The sequence below is a fragment of the Barbus barbus genome (assembly GCF_936440315.1).
Source record: "Barbus barbus genome assembly, chromosome: 5".
Classification (NCBI taxonomy): domain Eukaryota; kingdom Metazoa; phylum Chordata; class Actinopteri; order Cypriniformes; family Cyprinidae; genus Barbus; species Barbus barbus.
The window spans coordinates 17,135,860-17,162,667 of record NC_136733.1 but is presented as its reverse complement, the minus strand read 5'-3'; the positions used below and the strand labels follow the sequence as shown (position 1 = coordinate 17,162,667).

Here is a 26,808-nt window from a genome sequence, read left to right as displayed (position 1 = left end):
CTTATATGGGAAACATTTGACGGGGGGGGGGGGGGGGGGGGGGGGGGGGGTATCTTAAAATAAATGGAATAATCTGCACATCAATGAGTCGAGGCAGGACATGATGGAAAAAGTACTGTATTTATTGCTTGATGGCCGAGTGGGCACAACACTTAACATGAGACCACCCAAACCTGAGAGAGGCAGCCACCCATGCATGACAACAGCTTCTGTCAGCAAATCTGAGTGGAGAAGCGAGAGAAAAAAAAAAATAGATCTCCCCTTTGAGTGATAAGCCAGTGCTAATTGCTTGATATCTTATGTGATTGAGCCAGTAAAGCATGTCAGAATGACATTTAATATCAATGTACTTACAAACTTGCAAGCTAGATTACTTTTAAGCATCCAAGCACAGAACTTGCTCAAAACCAATTATATTTGTACTGTTTGCCAACTTTTTTTCTGGCCATAAAATTGTCTGAGCATTAGAAACCATAAGCTATAGAGATCTCAAACTTGGTGGAATGGTTCCAAATTGAAAAAGATACAAAACAAATTTGATAAATTAATTCATTGTGGAGATATAGGCCAATATATTTGTGGGTGTGGCCCATTATGACTAACTGCTATATCTTTTGAATGCAATGTTCAAATTTGTCAAAACTTGGTACACATGGACAACAGGAAATTCTGAAGAAACATGACAAATTTCAAGAATTTCTTATTCCCGGGGAAACCGTTTCTAAATATAAGCTTGCTTATATCCTAATAATATTGAAAACATACAATATTTGCTACTAGACATGACTGAATATATTCCTGTCTGTCTAATTAAAATTTAGAGACAATATTATTTGTCATTCTTAATACATAGAATAATACTTACATAAAGGGAATGTTGGTAACCAAACATCCCAACAGACATGAACTTCTATGGTATTTTCTGGAAGCCAATGGCTATTGGGATATTTGGACTGTGGCAACGTCTCCTAGATGCTTCAAGAAACCTACCTGCAAAGCTACAGTACTGTTAAAAGTTTTAGGCACTCGTGTAAAAATGCTGCAAAATGAGGATGCTGTCAAAAATAATGTCATAAATAGATTTTCTTTATCAATTAACTAAATTAAAATCAACATTTGGTGTGAGCATCCTTTGCGTTTAAAGTAGCGTTTGCCCTTGGTGCACTTGTGCATAGTTTTTCAGGTAGCTTTGCATTTAGATTTCTTGAGGCATCTTGGAGACATTGCCCTGGTTCTTCTGGATTCAGTCTGTCTCAGTTTGTTCTGTTTCTTTACGTCATTCCAGACAGACAGGATGATGATCAGATCAGATCTCTGTTTGGAGCACTGGCTGTTGTTAGATTCCTTGTGCAAACAAAAATCTTACTGGATTATTACAATTAATGACAAAATTTATGTTTAAAATTTCCTACCGACACACTACAGCAAAAGATACACATAACTGACTTAAAACCAATTTTTGAAATGAAATATTAGTGAAAATACTAGTGTTCTAATCATTTTGGCCACATGAGTCATTGGTGCTTGAACCCCGGCGATAATCGCCGCTTATGGCTTCAACAGATCTTCATCAACAAATCATTTTCTATGTTAATAAACATTTAAAGTGCAGAGACAATTAGGTGTGTAATATCAATAACTACTACTATTTTTCCTAAAAAGGCTTACAGGAGGCTCCAGATCCTGCCATTGGTCCAAACAAGCAGTGTCCAAACTCACACCATTGGTTAATTCAGAAGTCAACCAAACACTCAAAGATACTCAATGTTCAAAGCAGCACAGAGCCACAGTGTTTATGCTCTTTGAGGAATCAATCTACTTACAGTAGACTTAATGACTTACTTACAGTTGTCTCAGCACATTAAACTGAGAGGAGAAAGTATTTTAACACTGAAAACGTACTTATGCCCATCAACTTTAAAGATGAGCATTTTATAGCTTACTCAGAAACATTATCAAACCCTTCACTTCCAAAACAACAAAGATGGCAGTGCTAACAATGATCATAAATAAATGATTCAGCAGTCAGAGCTGAGTACACTCTGTTATGTACTGAAGCATTTAGCAGAAGCTCCCAAATCCATTCCTTTCTTTCCTTCTGTAATCCTTGAGTATGGACAGAACATCTTTATCCTCCGCCCTTCAAATTCTTCTACAAATCAAAGAAATGCAATTTATTAATATCTCCTTTCAAATGCTATTTTTTTATCCATACATAAATCATAAGACACAAGGTTGCTTGTGCTTCAGAGAAAATGGGGAGAGAGAGAGCTTTAGGGTATTAAGGGAACAAGAGGAAGACTACTCTGTTCTGTATTATCTGAAATGAAAAAGATCTGTTGAAAACAGGGCATTGCAGATGCTAAACTACATTACTATGGACTTTATACATGTCCTTCTGGGACAACTGAAAAAAATTATGTACCAATTAAAATTTAATACCATGGAGAGGTTTGTGTAAGATGTATTTTTAGAGGCAGGGTAGAAATGTAGCTTAATTTAAAAACAATTGAAGTCAATGGAAAACCTCTGCAAAGCATTCAAAATATTCTATAATTTAACTCTTAAAATGTCCTTTTACTTAAATCCAAGCACATCACCTTACAGAGATCTCTGTTAAACCTCCATTTACTGCTCTGCATTTATCTTTTAGCTGTTTAGAAGCATCAGCTGAGATATTAGAGGATCATTTGTGATTTTTCCTTTCAATGGGTTGTTTACGGACAACACAACTGTTGCCTTACTCTCTTAAATTCCTTAATTCCTTTCATTCTTTGATTCCTTGAAGAACCTTTTACATCCATGGAATCTTTCTATTTTATAAAATGTTCTTTATAATGAAGTAGATTATTTAAAATCACACTAAAAAAATGTTTTTTTTTAGGAACTGTTCACTAAAAGATTCTTTGGCGAACCCAAAATGGTTCTTCCATGACATGTAAAAACCCATTTTTGGAACATTTATTTTTAAGATACTCTCCTAAGAAATGTGATCCTTATTGGAAATCATGAACAGAATACAACAGGTCTAAACACCTCCTTCCATGACAAAAAAAAGTAACTGAATATTGATGGTAAACCACAGCTGGAGTAAAAACAAATATTAAAAAAAACTAAAACATCAGGGCACGACTTTAGCGAATGGGTGTCCTCTTTTCTTTGACATATTTCATAACTTTGTGTTCAATTAACAAAATGAACACTGTACAGAGCTACGGTTTTAGCTCACACGTGTTTCACAGATAAATCTCCATTATGTCAAGAGCTGTCAATATGAGCCCACCTTGCACACCCATCACAGTAAATCCACATTTCCCATTTATGCAAAACAATCTGTTTCAGTACTACAGGTGTTTAGAAAAGAGCTCTAGTGTTTTTGTTGCCAGGTAGTTAAGGATATAATTACATCCTAGGGGCCTTTTACTCCAGGTGACCTTTAACCTTATCATCCCTAGCATGGAAAACAGTACATGCGAGGGGCAAATTCTTACTAAATGCAAAGTCAAATTGATTCATAAGTTAAAAAGAGTGAATGGTCAAATTCAAGCGAAACACTTAAAACAGTTGTTTAAAAGGATTTTGTTAAATGTGTTTGTTTCGATATCCTGACAGTGTGACAAAGCCTGGTTTCAATATCAAAAGCAATGTGGTATTTATATTGTATGCTGTGTTTTGTTTTATTCCTGAAAACGGGTCAAAATGAACCGAAGACAATAAATTAAGATAAAAGTGTGAAATAAAAGACAATCTCTTGGGCATTTTATATAAAAGTGAAAGTAATATGATATGTTTGCTATTATAATGGTCATATAGCTAGTTGCACAGAAGCAGTGGGTGCAGTGAAAAGACTCTGATGAAGCTGCTACAGGCAGATGTTCTCCAAGGACAAATCAGCTCTGAATTTACAAACATTAGTGAGGACAGTCTGATAAAGACTGCTAAACACATACTCTCAAGTGTCTGACTAACCTCTGCAAAAATCTTGAGCCTTATTTGACATAGTCCCCTTTGTCAATGGATGGACTTTTTCAAGTGACCCAGTTTTAAGACACACCAGATAACTTTTAAAATTGAAAAGGTTGTAAACTGCAAAAGGAAATTTCAACAGGCTATGCAAAACGGTTTTCATTTTTACCAGTAGGACTGATCGTCGCTAACTGGGATGGTCCTATTTTGACTCTTGTTTTATGAGCTTTGAATTATTGAAAACGACTGATGCACTTTGCTGCTAAGAATAGACCTATGCATGTCAAATGAGCAAAACTACTATGTCCTGCACTGAGATAAGCAATGTTTGCTCTTCTTTCCCCCCATCTTAAACAAGGAACGTGCCAAGAGCCATCAATGCCATGTGATTATATATTTTACTTTCACAATCCAAGTTTTCTCAAAGCAATAGTGTATAAAGCAATAAGGGTGATTATTCAATTGGGACAAAAGGAAAAGCTTTCAAAGGGAAAAATTTCACACTATGATTTTGTCTTTGTTAAAACATTCATTACATGTCCTAGAATAAAGATCTCAATATAGACTTGACAAACCAAGCAAGAGGTATAATCTAATTTGGTATGTATGATGATGTGGATTCTTGATATTGTGTGAGATTATTATGTCAATTGTTTCAATTTTTGAGATTGCCTTCAAGAGAATGGCTGTCAAATAACTTCCAATGTATAAAAACTAAAATATATCCATTCTTTCTAATTTATATTTTCAAATACAGATGGGTTAAAGCTACTCTCATGATGCTAAAAAAACAACAACCTCAAAATGACATTATGATGTTCAAACTTTCACTATTCTGTCTTGGCAAAGAGGTGCTCCTCTCATACAAAAGCTTTAGAGAAACTCAACTAAAATGCTTGGCATTATGGTTGAATGCCATTATTATTGAATGCCAATGGAAGAAATACAAGGTTGTTTAGTTTAAAAATGCAACATTGCATTTCCTTGATGTTAACACTTTTTAAGGGGAATTTAAAATATCTGAATGAAGAACAACATTAAAATCTAACATTTCAACTTTTCAAAAATAGGATAGAACAAGTAGGCTAATAATAAGTATAAATACATTCATCTGTTTCAATCCATTCTTAAAAACTAAAATATGTTTAAATAAAATAATGTTCTTTAAGACAGAAAAGTTCCCCTATGTACTGTAGCTTGTGCAGGAGCCATACAAGACTGATGCTGTATTAATTCTGCAGGTCAGGCTACGTTTTATTCAAAAGTTGTGGTATCCTCAATTTTTATAGCTAATACATTTCATACCGTTATGAGTTAGCGCGTTTACCATAGATATCCATATCCAGCCTACCTGCCAAGAGCTTGAAGGAATCTCTTGAAATTTGCCCAGCCCGGCGAAGGTGTAACATCTGTACATATGATCCTGAGACTCGGAGCAGTGCCACAGGAGCCCAAAACTCACGGAGTCCTTGTTTTTCAGATGGTCCTTCACTATCCATGCGGGCGAGATGAAACTGAAACTGCAAATCGCGACTAGGGCGGAGGACAGGAGCACCCAAAAACACCCGACACAGCTGAACATCCTCACGGCAGCGTGGGGCAGCGAGACCGGAGACAGATCGATTCCCAGCCCTTTCCAATTCCGATCAAACAGCGAGTGCATCTGGAGCGCGCTCACTCACTGGAGGACAAACATTAGATGAGCACCAAAAACACATGAGTTACCGCTGAGAGCATAAGCACGCCTAACTTTTCAATTAAACGTAATTCCAGCACGATCCAGTTCAATAGAGAGGATATTCCAGCTAATTCATCTGAGAGGAAGCAGGTGGAGGACAAAAGACAACTGTCACACCCAGAACTGCCACCAGCAGGTGCTCACTGTTTAGTAAGATCTGAATCCGCTCTGTTTGCGTTACTCACAGCCCACATATCATCACCACCACCCTCATCCTCATCTTCCTCAGCTCTGAGTCGCAGCTCAAACTTCCTGCGCTGCACGCCTGCCACAGTCACATGGATGTGGGCGTCACCGCCACTGCCAAGGTGTTCAGACGAGATTTTGATTCATGAAAATCTGAATCACACAGATTTTTTTTTCAAAGCCTCAATCATATAATAAACTCATGCCATCATTATAGTTTTCATGCCCTGCGTTTCGTTCTCTTGCCTAAACTGATCAACATACACACCGATAAAAGCACATTGAATATAAGATGAACAAGTATAATCCAGCAACCCAAATGTACAAAAACGTAAACAATAAAATGATATAAACAATAAAACAATACAGTAATTTATATTTGAGTTTATCTCGTATGTGGATTCTGAAGCATATTCAGTGTGAAAGCGTCCTCTGCTGGTGATTTATCCTTCACTTGTGTATGAGAATGGAAACAAATATTGAACAAATATTGAGCATCACAGAGCACAAGCATCATGGAAATTTCTGTAATATATATATATATTTTTTTTTTTCTAGTTATGCTCAACATATTTCACTGACTATAAACCACCTAAAGGGACACATTGATGTTAAAAATATATATATCGAGATTGAAGAAAAAGTTATATTTCAATCATTTCAATGTATATTAATTGTATAATATATTTTAATGTTTTTGCGAGCGAACATGAATGCAATTTCTTTCAAATGCTTTAAAATACTTAAAACATGAACGACTGAAAGATTAATTAATAATTGAATGTGAAATATTTAAAAAACGTGCATACTACAAACAAATGAAAAAATTGGTAGTCCCTCCAAAACTAACATGCCAATGAGAACCTTTACCTCGTCTACTCAACTTAAATTGTGAAAGCTTTTTATTTTAATAACATTCTTTTTTTCTGTTTTATAGGATTCTTATTTTGTTGGAATTCATTTTGAGTTATGCTCAATATGTTAGCACAAATCCAATTTGAAAGTGCAAATCAATAATATTCTGCCTACACAGGTAACGCTTTGTTCAATCGGACCCATGAACAAAAACAACACACAAATACTGCGTCAAGAGACGTTTCAACAATATATGCATTTAAATCAAACACATTTAAATATATTATAGATTAAGTACACATATATGTCAGAAAACATATTAGTGGTACATAGTACCAAAAGTCTTTTTCCTGTTTCTCGTCCACATCTCAATGAGGTCCAAAGCAATAACTTCATGTCCAAGACAAGTACACGTTTCAAAAGGAACAGTCATCATTGAGATTTGCTTAGACAGAGTTTGATATATAATACAAAAAAAAAAAAAGAAGAAGAAGAAAAAAAAAGAAGACAATCACCATAAAAAGAACTAACATTAATATATGGCGGCAAACCAGGAATCCACATTTATACAGAACGGGGATAAACATTGCCCTAGCAGTTCAGCTTGTATATCTCTACAGTCTAGAATCAGATCTGGACAGGGTTCTAGAGGGAGTTCTGCAACCAGGGAACATTTTCCAAGCCCGAGTTCATTAGATCCCATTCCAGTTTGAACTGTAGCATCAGTCACTTCAGCTCTATGAGAGAGGGACAGAACAGTCTCTGACACTGGCTGACTTACATCCACCATGGCATACCGTAAATCTGTAAATAAAACTGTACATAGCCACCTTGGGGAGTTATGCATTTCTGTTTTTCTGATTATTATTATTTAAAAAAAAAAGGCCTAAGCACTTCATAGCCACTCTTTAAAAAAAGTGAATGAAAAAGAAAGATAAAAGAAGTATGAGATAAGAATTAAGATGAGGAGGGAAATATTTAAGTCACAGCCACATTGTAGTTCCCGTTCAGATTCCCGTGCACTTCTTGTTGGCCGACATGGTAACAGCTAAACCCAACAGCAGGTACGTTCTGAAATTTGTGTGTCAGTGTTCATTCAGTCCTTTTCTGAAACTTTGTTCTGTTCGACTGCTGTGCGATAGCTCTCGCTTCTGTTTACGGGTTTATTCATGCCTTACTCATTTCACTCCTCTTCAAATAATAAACAGAATTCCTTCTGAGCGCTAGAAATGTTGGGGTGGATCATACGGAAAACATATTTTGGCTATTAGTGTGCATATCTAAACACTCACGCTCTCACACACAAACACATGCAGGAAGTCATGGAATGCCTCTTTCAAAGTCCTCACTGATATGTTAATGCAGTTCAGCTCTGTGTTCGTCATCAGGTCGTTTGCTTCTCCAGTCATTATGCAGAGGGCGACAGGAGGAAGGGTAGGAGCTGCTTCCACACTTAACGAGAGGGTCATAGCTGATGAAAACAGAACAGGTCAGATTCTGCACACCTTCCTGTCATTCTAAAATAAGTTTAAATTGACTACTAATCCCAGTGCCGCTACATAATAAATGCTTAGTGTTAGTTCACCCAATAATAAAATTCTGTCATAGTTTTCTCAACCTCATCTTCTTCCAAACCTGCATAACTTTCTTCTAAGGAACTGGTTATCGCAAAATAATCCCGGTCAGGTGATAACAACTGATAGAATGTATATTATCCCATTTATTGCATGGCTAAAATAAGTTCAAACATAACTAAAATCAAAGGGATACTGTTTTGTACAGTCATACCACTTACACAGCTTTTCATGTCCACATCAATAATTATGTGGGCATGAAATAGTGACTCAACTGGTTAACCATTTTAAAATCTTATGTTTATTATCTTACAATTCATTAAAGTGTAATAAACAAAATGTCACAACTCACTATGACTCACTATAATTAACATGAATTCCATTGTAGAGTCGTTCCTCACACAAAGCTATTGTATGTCTTCAAAAGACTTGTATGGTCTGCTTCTAAAATGTTTTTTTTGTTTTCTTTTGGTGATTGTGCCTTTTGTAAATTTGTCTTTTTTTATATATATATATATATATATATATATATATAATTTTTCTACAACTAAAAAAAAAAAAAAAAAAAAAAAAAAAAAAAAAAAAAAAAATGTAAAAATGGGCAGTTGTGGCCTAATGGACAGAGAGTTGGGCTTGTAACCCAAAGGTCGCGGGTTTGAGCCTCAGGTCTGGCAGGGATTGTAGATAGGGGGAGAGAATGCCCAGCGCTCTTTCCACCCTCAATACCACGACTTGAGCAAGGCACCGAACCCCCAACTTCTCCCCGGGTGCCGCAGCATAAATGGTGTGTGTGTACTTTAATGGGTTAAATGCAGAGCACAAATTCCCAGTACGAGTCACCATACTTGGCCACACGTCACTTCACTTTCACTAATTTAATTACCTGAGAACAGAACAGTATACCAGGTTGAATTATGCAATTGGCCAAATACAATTAAAAAATGAATAACTGAAAATTAATTTCTGGTTTTCAGCTAAATTCAAACAAATTGGTAATTTGATAAGACCAAATTTCGGTGTGTCACTATAAAAAAAGACAACCATAAAAATTCTGAGGAATTGTCTTTGTTTTCCATAGAAGAAACTAAGTCTGGGTTTGGAACAACTTGAATAAATGACAGAATTTTCATTTTTGGGTGAAGTTCAAGAAACAAATCTTTATGAATGCAAAGATAAAATAAGATGTACTTTTGTTGCCTTCACTTCAGGGCTTCCCTGGTGTCCCTGCTGCATGACATCATTGACGATCATTTTTGCAATCTTCCATGCCATCTCTTCTTGTGCCTGGCACACCAAAAAAAAAAAGAAAAAGAAAAGTACATATCATGAGATATAACCAGCTTAAATCTATTTCCACTTAATAAAAAGACATTAGAAAAGATGACATGTAATTTGAATGAAATAAGCAGGTGCACACCTCATCTGAGTTTCCTTGCACCCATTTCTTCATTGCTTGAGAAAACATGGACCCTGATAGAAAGGAAATAAATTAAGAGCGAGTGAGCTGGACAGAGCAGTGAATCTTGCTTTTCACCGCTCTTCAATACAATCACCCCACATCACCAGCTACTTATCGCCATGGCAACACACTCTCTGCACTCAAACTGAGGACATCAAGAACACTTCAGCATAAGTCATTACTAGAGCCAACTCGCACAATACAAAACAAGTGTGTGTCAGTGAGAGAGCGGAGAAAAAACTTCTCAAGAGCAAGTGTGTGTGTGTGTGTGTGTCCTACCCTTGGATTTCTTCACATCTGGCTCTGGCTCAGCCTCTCTGATGAACTGGCCCAGCTCATTCACCTTCCCAAAGGTCATTCTTCTGAGATGAAAGCAAAAAAAGCTGAATCTGGATCTGAATCCAGTGTTTTGTGCACACTACCAGGCTTCAACAATAATAATCTTTTTCTACTGGCCCAGGCAGACCACAAAAATGTTTTACATAATATTTTTAGCTGACTTTTTATGTGCCAGAAAACGTAGGTATTTTCACTGTCAGCCAGTGAGAAAAAAAAATATTACTTTGATGTATAAATTGTTCAACTATGCAAGGCCTAAAAACATATCCATGATCAAACGAATGTTTAATGTAGTGATGGCCTTGAACCATCCTTTTTGTTGAACATCATAGATGTTCATGTTATACCAATCAGAGGTCCCATGATGGGAAGGAAGTGCAGCATGAAGGTTTCAACCCCTGACTCACCCAGCATATGGTCTCTGGTAGAGAGACTCAGGGTCCAGACTGGCGATATCCACCGTTATCGCCTCATCAAAGTTCTTCAGGATCTTGACAGCGGCTTTTTTAGTACCTTGCTGCAATTGAAGTTGAAAACATTTTGAGAAGATCAGGACAAAGTTAGCCATACTTGCAACCATATTCTTGAAGAATACTTATATTATTATGAAAAACAAGTGCAATGTAGCTTTTGGGGAGACTATCAAACCAGTCAATCACCTGGGCTTGTGACCCTTCTGTGATGCTTGAGTTGCGGTCGACCTCTGGGGTCCAGCCCTGGCTCGGAGTGTTGGCATATCCTCCAGTAAACTCATCCACCCGTACGGAGTTGATAAGGTCGCTCAAATACTTATAGTAAAGGTTGCTTGACAGAAAGCCTGGCATGTAAACCTGAGAAAACAAGAAAACTTCAGAGGGACTTTTCTTCCTAATACCAACTTTTGTGGCAACATAACCCACCTTCTCCATGGTGGTCCAGGCCTGTCTTAGTGGAGTGTTGAAGCAATCTGGGAGAGGTCCACCTTCTCGACAGATATTGGATTCAATCTCCATCCGTACAGAGTCACCAAAACCCAACGGATTTGTGGCTTGGAGTGAAAAATACCTAAGCAGATCACATGAACCGTCATATCTTCTGTCTACCGAAAGTAATGGCTATGCTGTTGCCACATCTTAAACACTAGAGAGGCATGTGCATAATTGCATACTGTCAAAATCAACAGGCCTATGGTTTGCCTGAATGACTAGTCAGCAACAAGGAAGCTCTGTATAAAAATGCTGATTTAGAGTTATGTTTTCAACAAATATGCATTAAATTGATTGAAAGTGTCAGTAAAAAGATTTATAAATGTTACAAAAGAGTACTATTTTAAACAAATGCTGTTCTTTTCATGTTTTTATTCATTAAAGCATCCTGAAAAGAAATGTTCTGCCAAAAATATTAAGAAGCTGTTTTTGTTTTTTTTCTCCCCAATAAAATATGCTTCTTGTGCAGCAAATCAGCTAGATCAGAAAGATTTCTGAAGGATCATGCGACACTAAGATTGGAGTAATGGCTGCTGAAAATTCAGCTTTGACATAATAGGAATAAAATACATTTTAAAATTTGTTAACCATACATTAAATTAAAGTTGTTCTAAATTGTAATGATATTTCACAGTATTACTGTTTTTGATCACACAAATGCATCCTTGGTGAGCATAAGAGAGAAGACCAACTCCATTTGAATGTTAGTGTAGAAAAAAAAACAAGCAGGGTAATTTTAGGCTATATTTTAGACATTGAGACTAATTTTAATTTTTAAGTTTAACGATATTTACTGAAAAAATAAAAAATATTTTACACAACACAAAATGGCTATAAATGTAATTTTCAGAGGTCGACAGAAGTCTATTAATCCATTGTATTTATAGCAACACCACTTCACACCTTAATTTCCTAATGAGTTAATCAGGGGAGGGGGGGTGATAATTAGATGACTAGTTGTTTAGTTGCCCATCCTGATCCATCCCTAATAGTAGACTGAAATATAGGACATACTTGTCATAGAGAATCATGGCATCATTCTGGGCTTCCTGTCCGTCGTACTGGCCTTTCTTGGCAGCCAACTGATCTTGAAAGTTTTCTGCAGCCAGCCAGAACTGCAGCACATTCATTGCATCCTCCTTCTCCATGTACTATATTGACAGAGACACACACACACTTTGAATTAGGTTTCAATCCTACTTTATAATCCCTTGGCACTTCAAATGTACTTGGATCAGAAATCCATCAATTTATACGCACACATGCACTTTTGGTGCATTCTGCCATTTAGAAACAGGTTTTGGGCAGATTGTCAAGCTCAGCATATTTCATGTGCTTATACAGCTCTATGCATAAATTTAAGATAAATTCAACTTGAAAGTGTGTGTGTTCTAACTGGACACATAATATCTGGGCACATAAAACACTTAAATCCAATTTTAAAGCACATTTAATAAGTAAAGAACATTATATATAATTCAACATCTATACTTATATAATTGAAAGTGCATATCAGAAAGATCATCTACAGGAAAATTTGGGTTATACAAATTAAGATGTAAATGTACTGTACAACCATATTTAAAATTGTGTTAATGCTGTAATTTCCTTTTAAACAGAGGCTGAAGTGAGTGCCCTCACCTCAGAGAAGTAGAAGAGGGCTGACTCGCAAAACAGGATGTCCGCCAGGAACACAGAGCCACTGGTCAGCACCTCAATCTGGTATTTACAGAAATAATGGCTCCGCAAAAACTCACTAAAGTGCCTGTAAAACAGGTGCCAGACATTTCCATGTAATTACAGAAAGAGAAGAGGCTAGATAAACAAATACATTTCAAATTAATAGAGAGGAAACATAAGCCCTGTCAATGTATTGTGTCAATTTTGCATGATTAATTTAAAAAAAAAAAAAAAACATACAAATGGAATTCAATAGCATAATTATGCAAAATAACAATCCATGCCCCCTGACCTGTATACAAAATCAATTAAAGGGATAGTTCACCCAAAAAAGAAAATTCTGTCATTAAATTCATCACCATCATATCTTTCATCTTCGGAACACAAATTAAGATATTTTTGATGAAATTCGAGAGCTCTCAGATACTGCATAGACAGAAATGCAACTGACACATTCAAGGCCCAGAAAGGTAGTAAGGACTTTGTTAAAACAGTCCATGTGACATCAGTGTTCAACCGTAATGTTATGAAGCTACGAGAATACTTTGTGTGCAAAGAAAACAAAAATAACTTTATTCAACGATTTCTTCTCTTGTGGGTCAGTCTCCGCTGCCTTTATTGAGAATATCATGTATTCTCGTAGCTTCATAAACTTACGGATGAATCACTGATGTCACATGGACTATTTAAACAATTTCCTTACAATGTTTCTATGCCTTAACCATGGTATGACTCCTCTTGTGGTCTATAGAGGGTCAGAGGGCTCCCGGATTTCATCAAAAATATCTTCATTTGTGTTCCAAAGATGAACAAAGGTCTTACGGATTTGGAACGACACGAGGGCGAGTAAATAATGACAGTTATTTACACATTTTCATTTCTGTCAGGACCGTCAAAGATGATAAGACAATTAGCATACAATTTGGATTGGTGTTATGGTTCTGTTCTGGGCAAGAACTCCCTGCGCATCCATGCAGCCTAGCATGGATGAGAGCAGGGAGAGCAGCGACAACCCCCCCCAAAACAAAACCATATGCTGATATCCCCCAATACAAACTGATAGAAAAATCTCAAAGCCTTAAGCAACAAGGATGTTGCCCTTAACCAATGACCAAAACAAATATGTTGGCAAAACCTACATAACCTGTAGCAACAAGCATGTTGCCTTCAACAGATGACCTAATGAATATATTGCCAATACCTTAAAACTTAAGCAACATGTTCTCAATAACACCAGATAGACTAAAGAAAAACATGTTTCCAATTCAACTACAGCTTTAAGAACAAGCATGTTCTAAATAAAGACCAGATTGCTCTGGGACAAGTGTGTTCCCGACAATACAACTTTAACTTTTTTTTTTTCTCAATATGACTAGACAGAATAAGCGTGTCTGAGCGGAACCAACGCTGAACTGACGGCTGTATCCAAAACTGGAAAATGCAGCCTTTTTGGAAGACACATTTCAAGGAAGGAAGGCATCAAGACATGTTGAATCCAATGTTAGCCTTACTTCCTGCCTCCTGAGATCCCTTCATTTGGTCAATATTTAAAGGCAGAATAGATATATCCTTCGCTGCCTTGATACCCACAATCCTGTGTGGTTGAGCAAAATAAAGATGGCGTCTGAAGTTATTTCTAGCGAGAAATCAGTATTAAGTAATTAAATATCCGCGTAGTTATCACCAAAGCTCGTTCTATATTGTTCTATATCATTGAACCGTTAAGCTGTCTCAGAAGCATGTCCGATATCAGTTTCATGACCTTCGTGAACAAACGCTGCCTGCGAAGTCATTGGCTGAAAAGCAGCAAGGCAGCATGTCAACAGCCAAGGTTTTCGGATACAAATGACTTCAACTGAACAACGACCGTTTACCGTTTTCTCTTGGAGCTGCGCCACAGCAGAAACGATTCCGTTTGCACCATGGACGTTATTTCCTGCTGCTTAAATCTGTGCTGTAAGTATTATAAAATAAAGGCAACTTGACTAGGTTAAAGAGGACATAACACACAGTTTCAGCCAATCTCATGTTAATCTTCAGTACCTGTAGTATTGCATCATTCACATCTCCGAAGAGTCTTCAGTTTAATCAGGTTTTTAAAAGAAAGATACAGCTTACGATTCTCTCCGAAAACAGCCGAGCTCCTGGAGGCGAGCCATGGGCGGAGCTGAAGAGTCACAAGCACTTACAGGCCGATTGGCAAAAATCACAGATATTTGATGCAGTTTTACAGCAGCTCCTAGTCATGACGGAGATCTTTATCGCTGGGACTGCTTCATCTTTTTGTATCAAACGATGTGCAAATCCAGTGTCAGAATGTATCTTGTTATAAAACATTTGTCAACGAAATGATGGGAACAAACAAACACGTTTGTGAAACTCTGTTGCTGCCCCAGAAAAACAAATTGCATCCACTGTTCACAAAACACTGAATAAGGTTATCTTTTCCTCACATCCAAAAACACATATCTTTTGAGACATTCTTCTCAAGCAAGTACTGCAGCGATGCCGATGACTTCCGTATGAACGAAACGTGTTGAGCTCTTGCTCACGCTCGGGTCGCCAAGTGCACACGCATAACTGTCAAACTCTTACAGGGGTCATATGACGTTGCTAAAAAGAACATTATTTTGTGTATTTGGTGTAATGCAATGTGTTTATGTGGTTTAAAGTTCAAGAAACATTATTTTCAGATGCCGATTCGCACGGGACTAATATTATCACAGGACCTCGGTGTTCGGCAAAATATTACAAATGACTAGAGGTCACCAGGTAATACTAATCTCGTGCGAATAGGGCGGTATTATGAAAATCTCCCCACATCGTGACGTAGACATGTGGGGGAGTGTTTGAAGGAGCCATTTTAAGTGGGCATGGTCGAGTCTAAACTTTTATAAAGAATATCTCTTTGGTTTTGAGACTTTAGTCTTTGTAACTTCAGGGATCTAATCTATGCACAAACAGCTTGTAACACTCCAAAGAGCAAGCAAAACTTGAAATCGCATCATATGACCTCTTTAAGCTAAAATTATACTTCACTTATTATTTTAAAAATGCTTAATGAGACATCTCTCTGCATGTTTATACAGTCTGTTTCTTGAGTACATAGGATGTAAAGAATAAAAACTAATAAATGTACAACTTTCCAGATATGATATGAGAGCAATATTTGTGAAGGACAAACACTGAGAGTGAAATTAACTACTTACTGTTGTTCGATGATGGAGAACACAACAGATTGTGCAATGACAAAGCAGTTTGGGTCCACTTGTCCGTCTTCCCCACAGATTTTCGCTAGCAAAAGAAAAAAACTGTTTTGTTTACTCTATTCCATCCAGTAATTTTTAAGATATTTAACAAAAAAAATGTACTTAAAAACTGAAATAAGGTATGTAATGACAACAAACTTCCTGAAGATAAATCCATAAAACCTGGCCCTCATTTCCTAATCACCCAGTATCTCCTATAAATATAATTATCTTGTTCAAACAGAGAAAAAACAAACAAAACACTGGAGTACATCTTCAGCAGTCTAAACAGAGAGGTCATTGTGATAAGGAATTTTCTTACCCACAATGTCGTTGCGTATCTGTTCAGTAATGGGAATCGGCCTAGCAGCATCTGGAGATATGTACTTAGTGAAAATGTTAACGGCATCCCTCTCTATACCTAGAAATGAGAAAAATCTGTATATAAGGAAATTGAAAATAGGATACACAGGATAAAGATCAAGGACAAATCAGACTCAATCCAAAGCAAACACCTTTATCATATTCAACATCCCTCTTCACAGACTTACAGAAGTGTAATAATTCACATTTCAGCCATGGCTATTCATCAAAGCCTCAAGTGTGCTTAAGAGTCACTATTAATCAATCAAACGACAAGTACAATTAGAGCAAAGGCCTAGGGACAAATCTAACACCTACTCTTTGTTAAAAATAAATATCAAACTTAAATACAGGATGGGCACATATTTCATACTGAAGAGCTTGTCAGTATGCTTGTATGCAGTGTGCTTGAGACACCAGAAAAACTAAAACTAAAAACAGTATTTAGTAACTATATTTATGAAATGACTAGATAAGGTCAATGATTTATTTGAATTATGGTTGACAATCCGCCATCATTAGTAGTATGTTTAAAGACCATGTTGAAAGTGTTTGAGTTTAATGGGGGTCTGTGAGATGAGGAATCTCATCAGAGCATGTTTAAATGTTGAAGTGCTTTTCATAAAATTCATTTTTAGATGCTGAGAAAAGCCAGAGACAGCCTTATAAAATGCAATGAAGTGGACAAAGACTTGTTCTTTTTTCAGACACCGAAGGCTCTCGCAGCAGAAGCCACGGGCTGATAGGATCTGACTCCCCTTCTAAGCTGATTTGATGTCTTTCGGCTCAACTGACTTTTTCCATTCACTGCTTTTACAGCCTGGAGCTTCTTTGTATTAGCCATTAATGAATACTCAGCTCCTGATTTCTGTTCATTGTAGTCCACTGCCAAGATGCTAAATGAGATCATTTACCAAGCCTGCTCTATAAAACCAATGCCGCATGGATATTAAAAGTCATTGTCTGATACGAAAGGAATATGTTGTAATGGTAAAAGGCCACTAACCATGAAAAACTTAAGTACAAAATAACCCCTACGGATATAAAGGAATGCTCGTAAAAACTCAAGCTTAAGGTACAGTTTTTGTGGAATTACTAAGGAATACTGCAAACCATGCAGTTTTGAAGTAGTTTTTTTCCCCCTTAATTCAGCCAAAAGGTCCTGTAGATGCTATACTGATCAAACATAAAATTTGCAGGTCAGAGTTTAACTTTAACTCTTCTATTTGCATACAACTTAAAAAAAAAAATAGTATTTATCGTTATGGACTTGAAAAGAAAGCGAAGCAAGCATGCACCATCATTAGTATTTAAAACATGCAACTAGGGTGCACAACAATAAAATTATTATAAAAGTGTGTTTCTAATCTAAGTGTAAAAATACAGAACATGAGAGTGCAAAAACATACAAATATCTAAATATCCAATATCAACCATTACTACTATATTTTTTTTATAGCACCACTATATCAGGCATACTTGTTTCTAAAGGACAAAATATAGGCAAAACATCTCACTTAAACTTGAAAATAGTGTAATAAAATGACCTAACCTTGCCTGGACAAAGCTTTATCTTTTAACTAGTTTCACACTAAGTTTTGCCTAGTGTTCATGTCAGGATACCAGGAAAGAATGCGACATAACTACCTGGAAAGCGAAGGAATTATACAATGATAACAAATCATTGAGATTCAGCAATGTAATAAAGTAGGGCCACATTAAGACCATTTAGACAAATTAGCCTATCCATTTAAAAGTGCTTTAACAAATTCAAGCGTCGAAATACTGTTTTACATTGTAAATGCAATACAGTAAACACATTTCCTGCTTTTACTCTGGTGATCAACAGCACGCCACAGAACATGTTATTACTACTTAAGTAGAAGCTACTTTAACCCTAAATTACTCAGGAGATCATCCAAGCCAGCACTTGTTAAAAATACCAGTTGGAAGGACTAATTGCAGTAATACAGTCAAAACAAACAAGTAAAATACTTTCAACAATGAGGCTACCATAACTTGTACTCACTTTTCATAAGTTTGTCAGAGAGGCCACTAGTAGACTGGCCTTTAACTGGAGTGCCTGTCCTGGAGGAGGGCTGTCTGGTGGGCGTTTCTGATCTTAGGCTGGGCTGCAGGTGGGGAGTCCCAGGACAGGCTGCCCCCTCTGAGCTAACAGAGTTCCGGTGGCCAATCAGAGCCCCGGTATGAGAGTTAGTGTCTTGGGGGCTGGGGGTGTGAGGTCTAGAAGAAGTCCGGGAGGAGAACGTGTCCTCTTCATCTCCCTCATCCATAGTTGAGGGTCTGCTGGGGTCGTTTGGGGAGTCTGGTGAGTCGGGGGATTCCAGGGCAGCCGCAGGCTCAGCCAAGGTACTGTGTTTGACTGAATTGAGGCTGTGCGCTCTGACCCTAGACCAGCTGGTGGATCGAAAGCTCTCAGCTTCAAGCCAGAAGCGGACCAGGTGCTCAGCTGAGCGGGTCTCCATAGACTGTATGAAATAGGGCATGGCCACATTGTCCCGCAAAATCTGGTCTACGGTTTTAGAAAGCCGAGACCGAGTCTCTTGAACCTGGTAGTTGACACTGGAGCGACCTGAAAAGCAAAGACACTTTTTAAACCCCATTGTTACAATCCATATTTCCTTAATGCAGAGACAACATACTAAAAAACACACAATCACAGATTTGGATTGGTAACAACCAGTCAACGGATTTGTGTATTGAAATTCTGATTAAATTTCACCCTTTTTATATAAGGGGGGGGGGGGGTAAAAAAAACCCCAACAAATAGCCAATAAATACCACAAAACAACACAGCATAAAACAAAATGTACACGACACAAAATATCAACACATCTATCCTCACAGGCATCTTCCCCACAGCATTCAAGCAGGCTCGGGTAAGCCCACTGATCAAAAAACCTACATTAAACACTTCTCTTTTAGAAAACTACAGACCTGTCTCTCTCCTTCCATTCGTAGGGAAAACACTCGAACGAGTTGTCTTTAACCAGCTCTCACGGTTTCTTTCACAGTACAACAAACTGGATGCTAAACAGTCAGGTTTCAGGAGTGGCCATTTAACAGAGACTACTACTCTCGCTACTCTCAGTCACTGAAGCCCTGCGAATTGCAAAGGCCGATTCCAAATCATCAGTCCTCATTCTACTGGATCTTTCTGCTGCTTTTGACACTGTCAATCATCAGATTCTCCTGTCTACCCTCTCATCACTGGGCATCACTGGGATTCCACTTCGCTGGTTTGAATCCTATCTCACCGGTAGATCTTTCAGGGTGGCCTGGGGAGGGGAGGTATCCAAACCACATCAACTGGTCACTGGAGTTCCTCAGGGATCGGTTCTTGGACCCCTCCTCTTCTCCACATACACTACATCGCTGGGTCCCATCATTCATGCACATGGCTTCTCCTATCACTGCTACACCGATGACACGCAGCTCTATCTCTCTTTTCAACCAGATGACCCAACGGACATCTCGGCATGGATGAAAGAACATCACCTACAGCTGAACCTGGCAAAGACGGAACTTCTTGTCTTCCCTGCCACTCCGACTCTACAGCATGACTTCACGATTCAGTTAGGCTCATCAATGATTACCCCATCAACTTCGGTCAGAAATCTTGGTGTAATCTTTGATGACCAGCTGACCTTCAAAGAGCACATTGCAAAGACTGCTCGATCCTGCAGGTTTGCACTACACAACATCAGAAAGATCAGGCCCTTTCTGACAAAGCATGCTGCACAACTTCTTGTCCAGGCCCTTGTCGTTTCTAGACTGGACTACTGCAATGCTCTTCTGGCTGGTCTGCCATCAAACGCAATCAAACCTCTACAAATGATTCAGAATCCAGCGGCACGACTGATCTTCAACGAGCCCAAAAGAGCACGTTACACCTCTCTTTCATCTCCTTGCACTGGCTACCAGTGGCAGCTCGCATCAAGTTCAAGACACTGATGCTTGCATACAGAACTACCACAGGCTCAGCACCCTCCTACTTCCACTCACTATTACGAATCTACATCCCCTCCAGAAGTCTGAGATCTGCTAGTGATCGACGCCTTGTGGTACCATCACAGAGAGGCTCAAAATCACTCTCCAGAACATTCTCGTTCACCATTCCTGGCTGGTGGAATAATCTTCCCACCCGTATCCGGAATGCCGGATCCCTGTCAATCTTCAAGCAACAACTGAAAACTCATCTCTTTCGGCAGTACTTGACTTCATCCTAACCTCAAAAAAAAAAAAAAAAACTCACTCTTTCCCTCTATCTTTCGCTCCCTCCCTTACTAGCTTGTACTTATTTGAACAATGACTGAGACTTGGTGTTAAGAGCACTTCCTCTGTCTGATTGCCTCTTCAAGATGAATCGCTTTTTGTATTCCCAATTGTAAGTCGCTTTGGATAAAAGTGTCTGCCAAATGAATAAATGTAAATGTCTAAATGTATAACAAAACTGAAAAAAACATAACTGAAAAATAACCAATAATCAAAAACAAGAAAAAACAAACCCGATAAAAACAATAACAAATCATTAAAATCAAAACAGCTAAAAGCAAAATTTGAAACAAAACCCCCAAATAAATAACAGAAAAATAAACAACCAAAACAACACAAAACAAGAAAACAAAACATGATAAAAAAAATAACCAATTAAAATCAAATCAGCTAAACAAGTTAAAAACAAAATATGAAACAAAACAAAAACAAACAATATAAAAATAACAACCAAAAACACCACAAAACAAAGCAATCATAGCAATAAAAATTGACTTGACAAAAAAAAAAAAAATGAAGTGCCGCTTGCCTGTCCAAAACTCTCTACTATAATCCCAAGGCATTGTTTTATGGTTCCCAGGGAGTTCTAGATTGTTGCTATAGGTGCTTGCTTACAGGTCTAAAGTCAAAAGAGCCCATCAGAAGTCTCCATATTCTGTTATTCCCAATCAGCATATGTTTAATGCTTTGGAATAGATGTTTGTTCAAATCCCCTAAAGTATCAACAACAGCAATCTATGATGCATCTAACTAGCAATTGCTATACAACACTGAACTCAGAGCACCTTTAATGCCTCTACTTCAAACCCATGCCTTCTCCAGACCACACCCACACATCCATTTATAATATACAGTAGCAGCACAGACTGTTCCATAAATAAACACACACACAAAACAAATCTTATAATACAGCCGTGACCTCCATTAAATGCTTTGAAAGGCCACACCTTCCTCTTTCAACACCACAGGACACCAGAAGATGGCCTGATTAAAACCTTTACTGAAATGTGAACTCAGGGATCCAGTCAAGTATCAGAAAATGCAAAGGACGGTACTTGAGACGAAAAAAAAAAAAAACTACCCTCCTTTGTGGAGGCGGCAACACGTTATGATTTGACGTTAGAAGCATTGTCTTCTTACCTTGCAACACTGGTTTGTCAACACTAACGTTCAATGTTACATATCTTTTTAAATGAAAAGGAGGGGTTAGGATATCATAAAAGACATTCTATCCCAGGGCAGATGATAACATTGAAGATGAATTCCACACCAAGTATGATAAAACATTCTAAGCATGGCCCAATATCAAAAATAAATATAAATAAAGTTCAATATATCATCATCGTTGTACTTTTAGTTAAAGTTTGGAAAAAAATATTGAATAATAAAAACTATAATAGTTGAAATGGGGCATTTCATGTAATTTTACATTTTTGAAAAAGAAAAGGAAAAGTGAAAAACTGATATTTGCAGAAATCTCTGTGTGACACTTCAGATATGATGGCTTATCGTTGAAATAACTAGGTTTCTTCTTAGTATTACTTATGTTGAATTATGTACATTAGGGCTTTGTTACATCTTGTGTTATTAAATTCATGTTTTTTGTGTATGAACCTTTGCACCTTTTAAATACTAATTATAAGTATTTACCTCAGCTTGTAGAAAAGCTACTTGAATGAACTTTCTCTTTACCATCTGTGTTATCAGAAAGGTTGTCACGATGGTAATCTGGCAACCATAGCTCCCATTTTTTACTGTAAACTTCACAGATTTTATCATTGTAGGGCAATCGCTGAGATTTCAAGCCCACTAAAATCAAAATAGTTTTTTGTCCATGTTTTAAGACCACCGAGGCTATAGGGAATATAAGTCTTCTGGATTTTTTTGAATGACGCATTTTTGTTAGCTGTATAATCAAAAAAGGAAAACTTTCTCATCTATCTTTCACAGCCTCACTTTAATTTGTGATAAGTTACATTTTGTCTTTGACGAAGGTCTACATGCAAGTATACTAACGAAAGTGGATAAAATCAACTTTTAGAAAATAAAAACAAATGCAATTGAAATGTACATATTTAGCCTTTCTTTTCCTGGAAAACAGACTAAAAATAATGGTTACATATACTAATCATAGTATATGTTATGTAATGTGACAGACCTATTTGTGAAAAAGTAGCACTTGGAGAAGTAAACGGACAAATAGGCATAGAATTATTTACAGTCTTCTGTAAAACCAGGTTAAAGTGGAGGAGCTTGTGCAGGTTTTCACCAATCACAGAGCTATGACGAGGTTAAGAGATTACGGTACTTCACACACAAATCCAGCAGGCCAGTGCGCTGCAAAAGCCATTTCAGTAACAGCTTCACAAAATCCCTCCTCTAATGTGATAATTCCTTCTCCCTCAACCATGAACACACACACACACCACATGTAGTTTAAAATGCTCAGCACAAAACAATAAGTCTTAGATCAAATGCTGCTACCAAGCCCACCTTAAGTAAAAAAAAAAATAAATAAATAAATAATACAGCAGCTTTGAGATCAAACAGTTTATAATAAATTGTCTCAGTTACAGTCTTTATCAGTAGACGGGAAAAAGCCATTTAGTACAAGTTAAACGTCCATTTGGACATGTTAACGCTACATTTTGAATCAGTGTGTGTAATTTATAGCTGGTGTACCTAAGTCTCCAAAGTGTGCTGCCTCCATGTGGCTCGGCTGTTTTTTGAGGATAGCAGTGCGGCCGCGGGCAAAGGAGTCCATGTTGGCTGAGATAGCATTGATGGCCACATGGCTGGGTCCCGCTGCCTCCAGGATAGCATGATGATTACGGCCGCCAAGAGAGGGGGAGTGGGGTGACACTTGGGCTGGAGAAGAGCACACAGAGCAGGAACATTAATACACAACTGAATTCTATATTTTCCTGCAGTTCCAATCTACAAACCTGCTCTTCTAAGCTTAGTTAGAAATGCTTACCACACGCTAATACACCTAAGCATGTCCTAAACTAGCCTAAGCCTCAACTGACTTATTCATTTAAAGAGATCACTGAAAAATGAAAATTGTCATCATTACATGTCGTTCCAAACCTATTAGACTTTGATTAATCTTCTAAACAAGACATTTTTAATGAATACTGAGGTTTCTGTCCTGTCTCTTTATATAAAAATTATATAACAATATTAATCGGGCTTTTATTTACATTTTAACACACATACATAGAGCACATCACATATGGTAAACATGGAAACGTGTGTGTGTGTGTGTGTGTGTGTGTGTGTGCATCAATCAAATGAAGCAATCATATCTAATCATAACATAATTCGTTATCCTTACTTTGCAGAGATTTTCCAATAATTTCAAAAACATGCTAGACTTAATGGTCATTTAAACAATAAAAAAAACATGCAAGACCTAGATACATTTTTAAAAGCTGAACTCATTTTCACTGTGTCATGAGCGAGATGCTGTAAAAGAGTGCAATAATCAAACATGAACACCTAGCGCATGTTTAAAAGCAGTACAGCATAATGCAAAAATGCATTATGTTTGAACGGCCCATTAGTCTCTCACATTTAGAGACACGACATTTCCACATGTAGGGTCACAAGGAACTAAAACTATAACCTGATACACATTAACCTGGTCTACTGTTCTACATTCCAGCATTTTCTATGGCATCTCACTACAACGTCACAAATCTGACCAAAATTACTAAGGTGAAAAAGGACCAACATGAAAACAAGTGAGGCTGGAATACAAAACACAGTCGGATGAATATATCCAGTATACAGTGTTCATAATACAGTATATAAACAGCGTAACATAAGCACAGTAAAGCAGCACAGGACTCTCACCTTTGCTGGCTTTGGCATCTGCTGGTCTCTCAGGTTCCTTTCCTTTAGCTATGAGATAAAGAACATAGGAAATATAATTTATAATTTACAGCATCTCTTGTCCTAACGCACCTGTTTATGCAGCACAAGAGTCACTTAAAAACAGTAGCCGTCTTTCTTTGACACCCAACAATAAAACAATACGGCATGGGTTAATCCAGTAAAGCCTACATTTTTTACTCTTTCCACTTCATGTTTTCTGGATTATTTGCATGGGGTGAGGCCTTGTGTGGAAAAAAAAACACCTGTGGCAAACAGTCTTGCGTCATGAAACACAAAACAACAAGAATTTCCATCATCATTCAGAGAAGTGCAAGCAAGAAGTGGGGATGATATTTGTCTATACAATGAGTAGCAAGCATTAAATAATTTCAAACATTTCATAGTCCTCTGCTGTGCTAATAACATACATTAACCCACATATCTCTGATGGGTGAGGAAAACATACACTATATTACAAAGACTACACAGACAAAGAACAAAGAGAAGTGATGATCCTGTTAAATAGGGCATGGGCTAAGACGGCATCCTTCCTTCCCTTAGGGCAGCTACATTGATTAATGCACACTGACTGAAGTCACAGGATACATGTATACGGTCTGTGTCATGTCGGCAGGATTCTGGGAGATTGATCACTCTATTCAGTAAAGATACAAAACTACAGATTAATTATTATGGTTTCTTATGTACAAATATCTAAAGACAGCAGCATTCCCACCCATTTTGACCAGTGAATTCTCACCAGATAAGGATTTTTTTAATATATATTTATAAAGATTTTTATATTTACTCTTAAGAAATTTCCACAACAAAGATTTTACATGCCTGGAAATCACAATTTAAACTTCCCTGAGATTTCCAGGTTTTCTATGACTATGGGAATCCTGTAGAATGTTCTCAAATGAGTGGTTCTTAACTTCCTCAACTAATTGCCAATGGTACCCCAATAAGTCTTAAAATTAAGTAAATTCAATCATATTAGTATAATATTAATTACAGAGGTACATATCAGCTTAAATAGGCCAGCCTTCAAATATTGTCTTGGACAAAGGTGCCCTTGGAGTCACAAAAGTTGAAAATTACTCTAAGTCCAATGAAATATAATGGATACAGCATTTCCACAAAATAGTTTGTGCATACCATCAGCTCAAAGAAGTCAATGAACCCCTTCCTTGTCAAAAACAATTCCAAACCAATTCCACTGTTATTAACTTTAAGAATAAAACGAGTTAATTCAGTAGAATTATATATTATTCTTTAAGTCATTCTTGTTTCAGTCCATATTATAAAACATCATGACATCATGCGTGCTACCTCAATGATTACACCGAAGACACAACGGGATTTTTAATTTTTCAGTTAGCAACATGAATTTTAACAACAACATGTGACTATAATTGGAAAAAAAGTTCTCATGTGCTAACCTAAAATAAGAAAAACCGTGCACTTGAAACATGAATATCCCATCTCTCTGGAGTTAATGTGGACGGTGTGCAGACGACAGCGATGCATGAGCAATTTCATGGCCATAACAATAATAGTAGAGTTTTAATGTCACATTCATGTGGACATGAGCTCAGCATCGGTCCAGAAAAGCCCACTGTATCCGGCGAACATCCCTTCATCTTCGAGAGGAGCACTTCCTTACCTTTCCGCCTGAAGAACGACATGATGAATCTGACGCTGTGAAGACTGGATCAGCTCAGAGACAACATCCCGACAGCTCCCGAGTCCCTTCATTCATAACACTCTATCGCGCATAGCTTTCGCTTTGACCATCCACATCTGCGGTCACTGGCAAAACCCAAAAACGTCCAGTCCCCTCTCAGCTGGCCCGGTCGCCATATTGTCAATAAACGCCTCACTTCCGGAGTGTCTGCGGCACAGCGCTGCTGCTGGAATTATGGGAAACGGCCTGACAAATGAAAAGACTTCATTCCCGTCCATGCCACATCAGATTTATCATGTGTAATATCTCTTGAAGAATAGATTGACATGAGATCTCAAGCAGGGACATTCTGACTGCTGTAAACAACATTTTTACCTGCATCACTCCAGTCGTTGTAGGATGGGCATTACATATGAATCACTGCCAAATCAACTTTATCATTCCGTACTACTAACATACTCTAATTTATTATTTAATTAAATATTTGGGATTACGTATATTTATGTCTCTCTTCACATAATCATCTGACATCCTTGCATCTGGTATCCTTGCTATAATCATATTTACTTGCTT

The 26,808-nt window shown here is 37.5% G+C and overlaps 2 protein-coding genes across 5 annotated transcripts in view; both read right to left on the bottom strand.

Annotated features, from left to right (window-relative positions):
- The window catches only part of LOC306869800 (LHFPL tetraspan subfamily member 7 protein-like), a 140,606-nt gene extending 134,606 nt beyond the window's left edge, over positions 1 to 6,000 (bottom strand). The window contains exon 1 of the mRNA XM_079416715.1: positions 5,318 to 6,000. Within this exon, the coding sequence (XP_079272841.1) occupies positions 5,318 to 5,629 (312 nt within the window). The 5' untranslated portion in view covers positions 5,630 to 6,000. The remainder of the gene's footprint in view (positions 1 to 5,317) is intronic.
- A 444-nt stretch (positions 6,001 to 6,444) lies between these two features.
- LOC306870575 (A-kinase anchor protein 10, mitochondrial-like) lies at positions 6,445 to 26,443 on the bottom strand. 4 transcript variants are annotated; one of them, XR_013784277.1, is made up of 16 exons: positions 26,215 to 26,443; positions 24,528 to 24,575; positions 23,352 to 23,537; positions 18,403 to 18,966; positions 16,333 to 16,431; positions 15,972 to 16,056; positions 12,724 to 12,847; positions 12,097 to 12,233; positions 11,017 to 11,161; positions 10,777 to 10,947; positions 10,525 to 10,634; positions 10,058 to 10,140; positions 9,737 to 9,789; positions 9,508 to 9,603; positions 8,095 to 8,216; positions 6,982 to 7,482 (listed from the first exon to the last, which is right to left on the bottom strand). XR_013784277.1 is itself a non-coding variant. In XM_079417940.1 (15 exons), exons 1-15 carry the CDS (start codon positions 26,234 to 26,236, stop codon positions 8,211 to 8,213), a joined length of 1,926 nt encoding a protein of 641 aa, XP_079274066.1. In that variant the 5' UTR covers positions 26,237 to 26,443; the 3' UTR covers positions 6,445 to 8,210. The 4 variants fall into 4 exon arrangements, 2 of the variants coding, with proteins under 2 accessions (XP_079274066.1, XP_079274065.1); XR_013784278.1 differs by having other exon boundaries at positions 6,983 to 7,482; positions 10,058 to 10,137; XM_079417940.1 differs by having other exon boundaries at positions 6,445 to 8,216; positions 10,058 to 10,137.
- Positions 26,444 to 26,808: the final 365 nt, after the last annotated feature.

Excerpts from the sequence above, each read along its gene's own strand:
- LOC306870575 (XM_079417939.1), bottom strand. The coding sequence starts at position 26,236 with ATGTCGTTCTTCAGGCGGAAAG. Across the intron at positions 16,432-18,402 it reads CTCTGACAAACTTATGAAAA|GTATAGAGAGGGATGCCGTT; the intron begins GTGAGTACAAGT and ends TCTCATTTCTAG. Across the intron at positions 9,790-10,057 it reads AGATGTGAAGAAATCCAAGG|GGTCCATGTTTTCTCAAGCA; the intron begins GTAGGACACACA and ends CCTTTCTATCAG.